This window comes from Cotesia glomerata, linkage group LG1 (assembly GCF_020080835.1).
Source record: "Cotesia glomerata isolate CgM1 linkage group LG1, MPM_Cglom_v2.3, whole genome shotgun sequence".
Classification (NCBI taxonomy): Eukaryota; Metazoa; Arthropoda; class Insecta; order Hymenoptera; family Braconidae; genus Cotesia; species Cotesia glomerata.
The window spans coordinates 25,591,832-25,607,843 of NC_058158.1; the positions used below are offsets into that span (position 1 = coordinate 25,591,832).

Genomic DNA, 16,012 nt, shown 5'->3' on the forward strand with positions numbered 1-16,012 from the left:
AATTAATTGTAACCATTGTTTTCTTACTGTTTCAAAATAATTCATTTACATGTTATCTACATGCTATGATATAAAGAAAAATTATATAAATAAATAAAAAATATTTATAGTAGGAATTATATAAATAATAACTTATATGATTATTTTGAATTCTTGTTATAAGTATACACTATATTGCCGCACGAATTATATTGTTTAGTAAATAAAATGAAAGAAAAAATAAATAACATACATTTAGTACCAATATTTGAATATTTAATAAATTTTAAATGAATTTCAAGGCCGTTATGAGGCATATTTAAACATTGTCTTTTTTTTACTCGTAGTTATTTCTTACTACAACTTATATGATAACATTATTCTATAAAATCAGACCATGTTGTTAATATTGTCTAAAATGTGGTATTTTACAAATATTATAGCTAATATGTATTCATAACTTCATTAATATTGATATAAATTTGTTAATTATGTACTTTAGTTAAACGAATCAATAACTTTCTTGGACATACACAATACCATTTTTAATTCATTGAATTGATGGCGAATATTTATTTAAAAGCACTGTTTTAATTGTATTTAAATCGATTTCTATTTGAATGTTTCTTCATTAAACTATTACAAAAAAGTTAAAAAAAATATTATTATTAATATATCTATCATTGTCCCTAAAAGTTTCATATCCCATGTATGTATACTTTTTAAGAATTATCTATACATTATATATAATTTAAAGTTGTTTTGTTAAATAATTGAGTTGTATATTGTTAAAATGGAAAAATAATAGCTTTTGTAAAAGATATGATATTCTTTAAACTTACTATGTGTTCAAAAAAATTATTCTCTATTAAAATAAAAAATAATTAATTCATCCTGTACGTATAATTTATATGTTTCCATTCCTCTGTTATAATTGGATTAACGATGACAATGAGTTTCGTTGGAGTCTACAGTTGAGTGGGTAAGCGAAATTTTAAAATATTTGTAAAACGTACCGTAATAAGTTGCAGAAGTAATTATATTTTACTAATTTTTCACAGTTTGAGAAAATAGTACTTTTTTTAAAGTTTTGCTGTTAACGTACAATTTTTTTAAAAGCAAGTAAACATCATTCATCAAAATTTTAAAGTTTAGAAGTTACACTGAGAAAAAAAATTTCTTTTAAAAGAAATGAGCAATGCTGTAAGGTAAAAGATCCCATTAGTGGCACCTTTAACCCCTATTAGTGGCACTTTTTTTTTCAATGAAAAAATGTTCTACTTGGAATAAAAATTAAAAATTTTTTTGATCTAAAGGTCTTAAAGATTAGAAATAATATAATCATTATTGAAATTAATGATTTAATTAATTGAATAAGTACCAAAATCAAAGAAAGTGTCAGTAATGGAGTCCCTGCCACTAATGGGGTCTTTTATCCTAATAAGAAATTAATTTTTTGAAAATTTTATTTTTTAACTGAAGAAAAGATTTAGATTTAGAAAAGAACAGTTTTTGACAAAAATGCGCAAGTTTTCTATCAAAAAAAAAAATTTCATTTAACAAGAAAGTTATTGTGAGAAAAATTTTGATTTCTTTAACTAAGAAATAAGATTGTTGAAAATTTTCAAGAAATTGACTTCTTGTAACAACAATGCCCATTTTTTTCAAAACAAATTTTTTCTCTCAGTGTATTTTGAAGATAAAACCCAGATTGTAATAAACTGCTTTGTCAAAGAATTATTAAATTCTATAAAAATTAAAACAAATAATATTTTATCTAAATGTTACACTAAATACTAAAAAAAAATGTATACTGATGTACAGTATTTTTAAGACATCCAGTAGCCACCTTGAAGTTGGAAAAAAAATGTTAGTTCATATTCAGAAGGTCTAGAAAAAACAACAACAGTAGCATTTTTTTTATATAACATCATTTATTAAAGGATAAAATAAATGACAAATAACATATCGCTTTTATGAAACTATAACATTTTTTAGTATTCATAATTTGTTACAAGATAAAATAAATCACATCATGCGACCCTCCTAATGTTATTACAAAATCTCTAAATTCGAATCTCTATTTATCACGACAACTTATACTATTACCTAGTTAACAAATAAAGGAGCAAAGAAGCGAAAAATAATATTATCGATGAATATATTTATCAAAACTGACTAACTCCCACATCAAATCAAGCCTCGAAAACTTGTGACAGTTTTTGTATTGACTTAATTAGGCTCTGACCGCGAGCTTAATGAACTCAATAAAACTGTTAATGACACAATATATATTTGACGTGGAGAGTTCAATCAATTTCAATTTTACAAAATAATAGTTACAGTTAAAATAATTGAAATTTAATGACATTAAAGAAAATTATTTGAGATTCGAATCGAAGATCCATGTTTATTAAATTTAAATCTCTTTATCATTACTTTATATATATCAATATTAGAAGGGCTAGTTCAAATCACGTCAATTTATCACACAGTTATTTCTTTAGTATGTGACGTATATTAATTACAATAAATGTTTTATTACTTAAAGAAAATAATTTAGATAAAAATAAAATATTACTCTGACTCTCCGTAATAATATTAAGTTTACTTTTTCTTTTAATTTGTTCTGCCTTCACAGATTTCATGATATTCAAAGGCATCGCTTTATTATAATGAATATTTAAAAAAAAAAACCTCTACTCTCTGAATATAATTTTTTAAAGTTTTTTTTTAAACTTTGAAATTGAAAATTTACAATTTTGTCGACTAAACCATCATCAACCTTTCACTTTATTTTTAAATCATCACTTTGACTTATTTTTTTCAGTTGCTCCATGCACACTGTTGTGCTTTATTTATGTTTCTCACTTATTCGGTCTTTATATTAACTAAAAAAGTTAATACAATAATAAATTTTTTAAATAATTATTTCGAATAAATATATAAATCTGGATGGACCCCTTCAAAAAATGAACGCAATCCTCTTTAATTATTATTTTATACTTTTCAATAACCACAGACGTATTGTTATATTAATTCGTCTTATTTATTTTATTTATATCATATATATATTTTTTAATGTATATTATATCGTCATTAGTTACACTAAGCAAAATAATATATCAATGTATTTTATTCGCTCCTGAAATATTTCATTCATCTTTACTTTTAACGTCCGTAAGGGTTATTATTATATTTATTACACTTATTATTAATTACAAATAATAGTGATTTATTCTTTAAATTTTATTATTTTGACATTTATTTAACGACTTATTACTTAAATTATTTTATCGATACGCATTAATCATTATTCATTTCCGATCACGTCTTTGTATTTTTTTTTTCTACAACGGAAAGAAGCATGCATTACATGCTTTTTATATTAAATAATAATAGTAGTAATAATTAAAAGATAAAGTCTACAAATGTAAGAAATCAGTGTTTCAATAACTGTTTTTTAATGATTCAGTCCCTCTAAGAGATCATTTCACGAAGTTTTATGGTATCACTTGTTTATAGTTTTTTTTTCTTTTAAATAATAATTCTTTGAAGTGCAACCATAAATCGACGTATTCATGTTCATAATTCTTATATTATAAATACGTCCTGCGAATTCTCCGCAGGATCTCGACAAACTGCCAATAAGGGACTGCTTTGTAACAAAAAAAAAAGTCACTTAAATAAAAAATGATACCAATATTAATTAGTATTAGTATAATTGGAAAAATAATTATAATAATCCTGAATATAATATTGATTTAAGTTCTAAATGAAAAAGTAAAATCTATACGATGTATAATCTGATTTAAAACACATTAAAATGTAAACAAAAAGAAATAATGAGTTAAAGATAAAAATTAAAAATTAAATGAAAGTCCTAATAATTATACAAATTATATGATAGTATTTTTCAAAAAAAAAAAAAAAAAAAAAAAAAAATGCTGATCTTTAGACCGCTCTATTTATATCTTACTAAATCATATAAATTCAATTAATCAATTTTATGAATCAAGAAAGTAATGTTATGTAATGGTTTTTATATTCTCTCGTTTTTCTGTAATTAAATATTTGATATCACTGAACTGTTTTATTCTTTTAAAATTGAATAGAATGAAAATTAGAAGAGAGAATAATTATTCTAAAATATCTGGGTTTATTTTTGTTTTGTCAATACTGTTTTTTTTCATGAGTTTCTTTGATAATTTTTCGTATGTTGTATGTCATATTCGAGATTATTCGAATTCAAGGATAAGAAAACAAATCAAATGACATATTGTTTAAATCAATATATAGCCGTCGTAAATATAATTTACGAATAGCGTTTGAAAATGATAATCCATAAGTATTTCTGATATGTTAATGTAAAATGTGACGAACTTTTAATAATTAATTCATATAACCATATAACAATCTACAAAAAGTTGTGTTTTTTTATTTAATTTGTTATATAGTTTTTTTTTTTTTCTAAGTAACTAACAAAACTTACTAAATTGCAACATTTTTTTGTCACATTGTTATTTGTTCCACGGGTTTGTCACATTTCTTTATTTTATTATTATTATTATATAATTATTATCAAATTTGAAACACTCAAGATTTAAGAGATCACTAGTAATACGGAAATCTGTCAAAACACTGAAAATTTTTCCAAGTATTTGTAATCAATCATTTTTTTTTTTATATATATAATAGTTTATACTATAAAAAGCAAATTAATTATTTTCAATAATCTTTGATTGTAGCTAATTATTAATAAATAAATAAATAAATTTTTATTGTAATATCTGATGATTAAGAAGTAGGTGTCATGATCCATAAAGATAAAAAATGAACTGAAACTCAATTTTATGTAGGCGTTCCATATTTAATTAGGTTAATTAATTCAAAAGATTCAGAGCGCAAAAAATTCCCGTTTTTTGACAGATCTTCCTATTGAAAGTGAATACTCATTTAATTGATTGAAGACTGCATTTAATCTCGAGCATTGTTTATTTCTCGAATATTGTGAGTGCTTTGTGACGCGTGTTAGATATATTATATATTTAATTTAATTAACTAGATGATAGTTTAAAGTAATAATTTATTAATGACAAGTTTATTTAAAATGTCAAATATTGGTCTTTTGATAATAGATTATTTTGCTCCCAAACTTTTGTTATAAGTAGTTAGTAATTTTTAAAGCAATTGTATTATTTATTATTCACGTGCTGTATCTCACACGTTACAAATATATCAAGTGAATTTGTAATTTATGTTATGATTCAATCGTCAGTCATCTCAGGTTCTTTCGAATTTTTTTTACTTTCTTAGTCTGTATTCAATTAGTTTTAATTTTTCTATCAAAGGCATAGATATTCGTTGAACTGCTATGTAATTTATGTCTGCTTTTAAGTTATAATTTTATGGGTTTTTCGGTGGTTTTATTAATCACAGTATACTTAAATTATTTAATGTTTTCAGATTTAGTAAGTAGATTTTTAAAATTAACAGATTGTTAAATTTTTTCATAATCTATCAAATTTTGTGTTACTACGAATTATTAAATTTATAAATAATTTATTAATTTATTTATTAATTCTTAAATTATCAATGTCACTGTTCAACGTTTGATTATGAAAACAAAATTTTTAAAAACGAAACTAAGATTTATAATTGTGCATTTTTTTAAAATGCGATAGATACTTATAAGATTTATTATTTATTATATAATTTTTGTTTTTTAGAATTGATAAAATTTTTATTGTGACATAAAAAATATTCATCGTAAAATAGTTTATATACATATTAAATTCATTATAAGAAAAAAAAACCGCGTATTTACAATGAACAAATTAATTAATCAAAAATTTTTTTTAATTATTATAATAAATCACGACAAGAACAATTCAATAAAACTCTAATAGGAACACGCTAAAAATATAATAATACATATTTTTTGTTATTTACATACTTTTTGAAGCCCCATTGTTCTTTGAAAAGGGTGAAACAGTTATTTTTTTTCATCTCGTCAATTTATAGTTGATTACAAAACTGCTTCTGTATCTTTTTTTATTCAGTCAATTCTGCCTTTAATAAAATAAAGAATTTTCACAATGACTATTCTTGAATAATTTAAGGCAAATTAAGATATTACTAATTGTAAAAAATTAAAAAATAATTTTTAAAAACAGCACTTGTTTAGAGGAATTTATTATTTCAAAAATTTGAAAAAATCTATAAATTGTTGAATTAAAATAAATACCTGGTAATGACTGATATAAAAATTTTTATAATAAATCCAAGTGTATAAAGTTAAGTTATTGAAACATGTTATTGCCCGTAGTGTTTCAATAATAATCATTGTTAAAAAGTCGTATTTGTTTCGTCGAAAAATATCGAAAACAAATAAAAGTTTTTACAATCTCGCCTAAATAGTACAATAGCTTCTATTAAATTAATCATAGTGATTGTTTTTTTTATCATAAAATATGATCGTCAGAGCTCGGGTTTTATAAAGTATCGAAGCTTATGGCGATAATACATTAAAGTAATCCAACTGACCAGCTTTCAGGTAAATACAAAACTTGACATGTCAATTAGGTCATATGCTGCATAATTGCACGCAGTGCGTATAATAGTTCTGCTTGCATACGAGCTTCGAGAATCATCAAATTCACATGAACCTAGAAATAAAAAAAAAATTTTGTTACAAGAGTTAAATAACGTAAGTTATTCTAAAAATAGTAAAAATTTTAATTTTTAATAATAATAATAATAATAATAATAATAATAATAGCATAAAAGGTAAAACCTAATTTAAATTTTAATGATAATAAAACTCTTTTTTATGACAAAAAATACGTAAAATTAAGACATGGATAATCAAAATTTCTATTTATTACATTAAAAGGTATAAATTAATATTAAAATAGAAATAATAAATAAATAAATAAGATTAAGCTAACCTTCTCACTATGTTTAAATTCTTTCATAACTCTGTCATAATCTCTCTTAGTAACACGTTCAGGATAACAAACTGCGTTTTTAATGAAAGTCTTCAGACTACGTTCCAGAAGCTGATTTACAGCATTATAATCGTAGTCGTCGTGACGTATACCAAACATACATTGAATGTAATTCCAAATAGCTCGTCTAAAGTGTGAAGTATCGACTTTATCGTGAGTGCCCATTGTGTAATAAGTAAGAGTAGAAGCTGTTTTGAATTTTTCATCTAAGAGCCCCCCAACTTCATTATAGAGACGACTCACTAGAGAAAAACCGTGAACATCCCATGAATAATCTTGGGTACGAAACGTCGGTATGTCGTTAACTTGACCTCGCTGAAATAATTTAGTTTTATAATTATTTATATTTTGGGAAAAAAAAAAGATAATTGTAACAGTAAATGATCACTATCGAATATTATAATAAATTTACAAGAAAAAAGTACCGTAAATCGTTACTTACAGATTAAATAATTAGAAAAAAAATTAATGGACTAATTAAAATTTGAAAGAGTACTTTACTTCAAAAATAAAATTTTTTGCGCAGATATTTTGGCGGTGAGTCAAGTATTACAGAAACAAGTAAATTGAGTAAATTACTTTTCGAAACTGATTATTATCGACTCATCAAGTTTGGTTTATCTGCTCAATTAATAAAATATTCAAACGCGTTCTCTTTTATAATTAAATATAACAATAAAAAAGTTTTAATGATATTTTCGAGATAATAATAAATTATTAATATGGTAAAAAGTAATTAAAGTTTTTTGCGAAACTAAATCAGTCAGTTAAAATCGCAAAATTGCCAAAAAAGGTATTCTGAAGAAAAGTGAGAGAAAAAGCGATAATGACGCAAACATCGTATTAACTTTTCAGTAGAGATATTTTATTAGTAAAAAAAAAAAGTTGACTTAAAGTTTACCTTGGCAAAGTCTTGGTATATATACTCAGGTTCTCTAACAAAAGGTTCAATGTCAGAATTGATAGGTGGATTTGATCTTTCTTGAGCTGGTTCTAACTCAGCAGATTGCGTTTCGACAGATTTAAATCTTTTGGACAGTTCCTCTTGTGGAAGTGTGGATATTGAGTTTTCTGACAAATATTTCATTCGTTCCATTAACGTTACAACTCCAACTTCTTGTTCCCCGACTATAGTCGGTGACGGCGGTGGTGAATGCACTTTATCTGATTGTACAAAAACACACTTATTTTAAATAAAATTTATAAAAAGTATCTTCGAAAAAGTGAAAGAAAAAGATCAAGTTTCTTACCAGTCGTGCTTCCACTACTAGAAATCTTTTTTGGACTTTTTACCACATTTTCTTTGGCAGGTGATACATTATTACTATTGGCTTGAATGTTTTCCTTGCCTTGATATTTACCAACTAAGTCAAGTTCCTCGTTGATCCCGCAAGAAAATACGAAAGACGATAACGAATGAAAGTGAGCCAGTAAAACTATTGCATGAACGAGTTCAGAAAGAGACCAACTATCTTCGCCTTTAGTCATTTTCTGAAAAAAAAAGTTATATACAAATTATATAGTATATAGTTAATATATTTATTAATTTTATTTTAATTTTACAAACAAATATATTATTTATATTACCTCTATGTGAGCTTTAGTTAACAGCCAGGGCCTATGCGCAAGAATTTTATTAATTTCATAAAGATTTTGCAGTTTTTGTGGAATAAATCTTAATCCTTGTAACCAAGTAGGGTCACCGCCTTGAAGAAGAAATTCTGCTTTTTGTAAATTTATTAAATAACTGCATTGATGTCTACCAGCAGCCTGAAACAAATTAAAAAATTTTAAGAATCATTTAATTCTAAAATTTGTTAATAAAAACATTTTCATTTGTTCTTAGTTTTTTTTAGGTAGTTTTTGTTAAAAATCTAACTATTGCATTAGTCCTCATGGTGGAATTTTCAACTGATTTTGCTATCATGTGTCATAATTAGTTAAGTAAGTTCCAAAAATACCATTGGTTGAAAAATTTATATATATATATATATATATATATATATATATATATATATATATATATATATATGTAATATAACCGACCTTGTCATCAGGATATCTGCAAAAGTTTTCGACCGATCTTGATGAAACTTGGTACACATGTTCTTTGGGTAATTAACTTGAACGAGTTCGAAGATGAGCAAAATCGGTCAATTAGTTTAGAAATGGCGGCTATTTAAAATTTTCAAAATAGTGAAAATCACGTTTTCGGTTACTTTATTGATGTATAACTTTTGATCGAAAAGAGATAACTAATTTTTCAAAAATTCATAGGATAGCTCATGAAATTTATTTAAATATCAAAGTTAAGAGTGCAACTGAACCATTTTCAGGCAATGTGTAGTACAACCGACTTATGAATGTTATTCTATCAAAAATTGTCAACAGATCCTAATGAAATTTGGTACACAATTTAGTGAGACAATTAGCTCGCATGAGTCCTAGGATAGACGAAAACAATAAATTAGGTTCGAAGTAGTAGCATTTCAAAATTGACAAAATAGTGAAAATCACGTTTTTTGTGGCTTCATTGATGAATAACTTTCGATTGAAATAAGATAGCTAATTTTCAAAAAATTCATGTGAAAGCTCATAACATTGCCGTTGATTTGATGTACATAACATATTTAAAATGAAATCTACCTTCCATTTCGAGTGAGGCCGAATGGCATTTTTTTTTATACTGTTTTGAAAATTAAATTTAAAAAAATGATTGATATTTTTTTTTTTCTTGTAATAAATATATCTACAAATAATTTATTAATTAAATAAAAAAAGTTTCAAATTGATAAAATAACAAAAACTAATTGATAAGTCCTAAGAATTAAAGGCATTAATTTATTTCCGAAACTTTAATTAACTATATTACTTTCTTTTTAATGATTAATATTTATAAACTAGGGAAAATTAATCAATTATATTCTGCTGGTCAGAATTAGATCAAGCAATTTCAGATAAAAAAGATAAATTAACTTAGTAGCTTTTTATAACATTAAATGGATAAATATTGAATATTTTTTTGATTGAAATACATATAAATGATGGTATAATCAAGTGCTATCGTTAATTTTTATTAAATAATTAAAAAAGTAAAGATTTTTAGAAAAAAATCCATATTTTAAAGATAAATAATGTATTGATAAACTTTGACATGTTCTAGTGTAACGATCATTCAAACAGAGCAAGTCATAGAGCGGACTTTTATCGTCATAAAAAAATATGAATTAGATGTATTGTAAATAGCCACTATAAACAACAAAATAGATCTATTAAGTATGTTAATAGTTTTTAATAAAATGTTTATTATAAATAGATGATACGCGTGTAGTGATTATATAATTTGTTTTTCTTAGAACTCTCTCCAACGATGCCACGACTATTATTAAAACCAAGACGTTTCATTATACCAATTACACTTTGACCTTGCGAGCCTATTGATTTACTTTTAATTTTTCTTTATTGTAACAGTTGATTAATTTTTATATTTGTTGTCATCATTATTTTTATCTATTTATCTATATATCTGCCTGTCTATTGATATTAATTTAGTACGAGTACGAATGAACAGCCGAAAAATTTGAATTAAATTTAACACTATCAGTGTGTGGTTAAACAATTACTCAAGTAATCTGTTTAATTTTTAACATATTAATATATTTATTAAAATTAAGCAATGAAAATTTTCGTTGAGATTAGTTGAGTTTGATTCTGGAACCTTTCCGCCCGGCGGTTTAATCTCTGTTTCCAAGTTGCAGAATTTTAATTATATAAGTCGTCTATTCAAATTTTTATACTCAAAAATAAAAAATTTAAAACTGTAAAGAAATAGAAAAAAAAAAAATACTTTACCATTATAGCGATTAAATGACGATAGACAAAGGGGAGTGGACCATCACCTCGTAAGATAAATTGTTGAGTTTTAAGGAAGTTATCTAGGTACGAAGGATGCGATGACATCACTCGCGAGATGTGGTCTACCCGTGTAGTTTGTAAAAAGGTTTCCACAAAGTACCCGTGAGTCTGTAACACATAAAAATAAATAATAATTATTTTTATTTTAAAATTAGTCGTCAAATTTGTTTTGCAATTTAACTTTTAAGTTATAAATTTACTTCCTACGTTAACATTTCATCTCTATTGCGACACTGGCATAATAGATCATGAGAACCTGTTTTATTTAGAGGTCAACGAGAATAAAATGTGTAAATAAGTTATGCAGTTTTTGGAGTCATTATCCTACATTAAATCTCTCAAGTTTAATAAAATTGAAAGATAAATGATTAAAAAAAAAAAAAAACTACACCATGCTAATCGAAGTTCGTTGGTCTTTGGATACTCTCAAGGTTATAGGTATCAATCTTTATTGTTGTTACATCATGTTTACAGTAATTATTTTCTTCAACATATAGATACGTGTCTTTTAGATATATATGTGTATGTTTGAGAGTTTATAAGAATAATTTTAATATCAAAAAAAATTTGCGTGTAAAATAAAGTAATAAATGATAATCGAACATTGTGGTGTATTTATACTCATATATCGAAATAAATAAATATACAAGAATAAATTTGAATAATGTAACAGATAAGAACGATACTAAAATTGATACAATTATTCAGAAATAAAATATTGAAAAGTCTTATTTTATTTTATATCTGTGACTTTGAAATCTGGTTTTAGTTTAGTATTTAAATGGAATCAATTTTTCTAAATTCAACAATTCAAATTTTAACTTAGATTTTTATGACACCTTCTCACAAAATTTTATGCTAAAGCGTTAGGGGGCGTGCCGATTATGGAAAATCTTACTTAACCGTATATTTCATCGAACTGGGTCATAAAGTAGTATTTTATTGTACTTTTTGTATTTTACCGAAGGATAATAAAAATAATTTACAAAAGAAAATAAATTTAGTCCATATTCTTAAGGTATTTTTGAATCATATAAAGATTCTGTTCTTTTTAGAATAAAATTTTTATTTTCTTTTTCTAAGAATAAACTAAAAAAATTGAATCATTTTATGATAGTAAAAAAAGTTACATGTTGAAAGTCATCCGTTTTTTTATTAAATCAATGAAATTATATGCAACAGGTTCACAGAAATTAAATAGTTAATTAATTGATTAGAAAAAAAAACTAAGATTTATATTATTATTAAAAAATAAAGTTGATAAGGAAAAAAAACGATGCCAGATAATTTTATTTTATAGAGTTAAAAGTAATGCAGTTGAAACTGTGTCATCATAATTAAATGTCCTTGCATTTGGTCAATGAACTCGAAATGGCTTCAATTTATATGTATACTATAAAAATCTTTATACCAAGTAACGTAATATAACGAGAATAAACAACGCGTATTATTTTATTGGTATTTATTTTATAAATAAAATATAATCTTTGATAAATAATAACAATTAAGTACAATATCCTAAATTTTTTAATACCAATATTTTTATTCTACTTGTTAATATACATTAATCTAATAGTTATCATTATCATATCACTGTCATCTTGTAGGTTTGAAAATATCAATTAGGTTTATCAATTCGATTGATAAGAGTGTGATTAGTTTTGAATAAATATCTAAAAGTATAATGAAAGAGAACAATGAGTTCTTTTTAATTGATCAAAAATACTTGAAATAGAATAAAAGTAATGAGATCAGTTTTACAAATAGCAGACACAGGTGTAGCGGTAAATAATAAATTTAGCACTTAAATTATTACAAGCTCAATATATTAAAACGAATTATTGATGCTTCCCTGCAAATAGTGTTTTGACACGCTTGATATCGTTCTCATTTGTTACGGATCATAAATTTAGTCTTGTGTACTCTATTTATTTGATAATGTACAATGTACACCTATCCTATGAATTAATTAATTGATTAACGAGATTAAAAAAACTGAGGATGATTTCAAGCGATGTTTGATAAGGATTAATGAAAAAATTAATTGTTAAATCTAATATTAGTTATTTAGAGATGTAATACAATGAAAAGTGTTTTTGAGTATTATGAAGTCATTAATGATCAACGTTAACGCGAGATAAGAGCCTATTTGCCATAAATATATCGAACAAACAAGTCCATAAATTTTAATATAATTTTACATCTTTAATATAATTTATACTTATCAAAATATTACAATAACAATTATTATGAATAATATTAGTGATAAGCTCTGAGTTAAAGTTAAAAATAAATCACCAACAATTTATATATCAGCTTTTTATTTAAATTAAAGTTACTTCTACTTAGACATATGTCTAATCAAAAATTTTAATTGATAATAATTATAGGTTTCACATAATGTTAACTGATGTTATCGAAAATTAATTTAAGAAATGAACACATCTTCATTCATAGACAAGTCTAACGATGTTAATAATTTATAATTTTTCTACATATTATAAGCGAAGAGATTAGAACTTATTATGACGACAACTTATTCTTTGATTAAGTAACGATTCATGGAAAGAAAAGAATGGTATTACATGTCGTATAGGGCCCATTATCATGTAACACAGATTAGGCGTAGTTCATTATATGGGTGATTCTCTGTAAGGATGTTTTTTGCTGTCCCAGGCATTTTTTTATTAGAAAAATTGTTATTTTGTTACTAAAAAAAATTTATTACGAAAGTAAAAAAACATTTCTATTTGGAGCATTGAAAACTAAAATGGAATAAATTTTGGTTTTTTTGCTATAAATTCGTAAACCACCGAAATGTCAGTCCTCTGGGCTGTCCCAGTTCCAAAATTAAAACAAGATTAAATTTTAAGTTATTCGTCAATAATATATAATTTGGTCCATAATGTTTATAAACTTAATTAGTTAACTAATAATCTTCTTCAATAAAAAGTACCGAAAGTTAATTTGTTTCATTAAATTCATTAAACCAAAGTTTGTCCCAGGCATTTTAAGATCAGTCCCCTGCCAGAAGTTCAAAGCAAAAAAAAAAATCTAGCGTGTTATTTTACCTTTTGTAAGGTTTATAAGGATCTAACTAGCCGTAAGTTAATAACCATAGGGCTGTTAGTGCTTTATCGCCATTTTATTTAGTGTCAAAGCACCGTTTGTTCTGGAAATATGTGTCTGGGCCACTTCAAAACTCAGTCCCCTGGCAGCTATTATTGTTTATAATTTATTTATAAAATTGGATCCATAAGTCTTAATATTATTCTAATTAATGTAAACATTCATTGAGAACTTAAAAAGTTGAATGCATTGAAATAGTTTGCTTGATTTTTCTCAATTTGATAAAAAAAATCAGTCCCCTGGTAGTCAGTCCCCTGTCATGTTATATGGCAAAAGATACATAAATATCGAAAAAGCAAAAATTAATTCGGCTATTTATTTATTATAATTAAGCTGAAATTTTGTAGCCCTTGTTATTTTTTTTTCTAATAAAATAAAAAATAATTTGGTCGGACAATTTTGTACAGATTTAAGACGTCCTTACAGAGAATCACCCATATACTAATATAAGTACTGACACAAAAAAGTTTAAGTTTATATTCCTAATATACATTTTATTTTTCCTCTTAGTAAAAGCAATTCATTTTATCAGATAATTTAAAAAATGGGTCGGATAAAAGTCATCAGATCAATATTCATATAAGCTTCATTTAAATTTTTTCTTCGTATGGATTATACTTTAAAAGTATAAGGTTATTCAATTCTACGCATGCTGTTATATGAACATAACAAGAATCTTATGAAAAAAAATAAATAAAAACCAAAGATAGAGAATGAGAACGATAGTCTTTATGAGAACCAGATGTGGGACTTGGTCTTATAATAACATGTTATAGTTTTCTGTCGGTTTAACACAGTGGCTAAATTAAACCAAAACATCAACCGCTAATAGTCGTTCAAAGAATGTAATTTCGCATATTTTTTTTGTAGAGAGGATACTGCTGAGTGGTGCCAGACCGCGTGAAGATGATATTTTTATTATTACGTCACAAGTAATTGATTTAGATAATAAATAATTTAAATAAATACTATAATATATTATTAATAACTCAATAGAGAGAAAAACAATCTAACTTGAATTTCATTAATTAACATGCATAATAACTTTTTTAACCAGACTGTGACTATGGTTGTTTCTGAGTTAAAAAAAAACAACACCGGTAAAAATTAAAAATTGATTGTATTGGTGTACGTTTCCAGTGCGAAAATTTTAATTATGGAATGTGCAAATATTATTTTTAATATTTCTTGAGGAAGTTTTTTCATTAAATTTTTTTCAATATCTAGTCACTGACAATATCATTAATGTTCTGAGTCGATGTTATATTAAAAATCTGACTTCATTGAAGATAAAAAAAAACGCCATTTGGCCACACCCGAAATGGAAGGTAGATTTCACTGAATGAAATTCATGATAGAATGATGTACATAAGTCGGTTGTACTACACATTGCCTAAAAATGGTTCAATTGCACTCTTAAATTTGAAAAAATAACTAAAAATGGTCAAAATGTCAATGTTATAAACGTCAAATTGAAGGCGATTTCATGAGCTTTCACATAAATTCATCAAAAATTAATAATATCTTTTCAATCGAAAGTTATACATCAATGAAGTCACCGAAAACATGATTTTCACTATTTTGATAATTTTGAGGAGTTACCATTTCTAAACTTATTGACGAATTTCGCTCATTTTAGGGCTCATGCAAGCTAATTGTCCAAGGAATCTATATACTAAATTTCGTTAGGGTCTGTTGAGAATTCTCGATAGAATAACATTCATAAGTCGGTTGTACTACACATTGCCTGAAAATAGTTCAGTTGCACTCTTAACTTTGATAAAATAACTAAAAATGGTCAAAATATCAATGTTATATACGTCAAATTAAAGATAATTTTATGATCTATCACATGAATTCTTCAAAAATTAGCTATCTCTGTTCAATCAAAAGCTATACATCAATGAAGTAACCAAAAACGTGATTTTCACTATTCTGAAAATTTTAAATGGCCGCCATTTCTAAAATAATTGATCGAT

General features: G+C 24.9%; 1 protein-coding gene across 2 annotated transcripts in view; it reads right to left on the reverse strand.

Annotated features, from left to right (window-relative positions):
- Positions 1–5,206: 5,206 nt before the first annotated feature.
- The window catches only part of LOC123271793 (sestrin-3), a 131,909-nt gene continuing 121,103 nt past the window's right edge, over positions 5,207–16,012 (reverse strand). For both annotated transcript variants that reach the window (XM_044738216.1, XM_044738208.1), the window contains 6 exons: positions 10,842–11,012; positions 8,577–8,759; positions 8,240–8,480; positions 7,891–8,153; positions 6,930–7,304; positions 5,207–6,647 (listed from right to left, as the gene is read on the reverse strand). In XM_044738216.1, the coding sequence (XP_044594151.1) occupies positions 6,561–6,647; positions 6,930–7,304; positions 7,891–8,153; positions 8,240–8,480; positions 8,577–8,759; positions 10,842–11,012 (1,320 nt within the window). In that variant the 3' untranslated portion in view covers positions 5,207–6,560. The remainder of the gene's footprint in view (positions 6,648–6,929; positions 7,305–7,890; positions 8,154–8,239; positions 8,481–8,576; positions 8,760–10,841; positions 11,013–16,012) is intronic.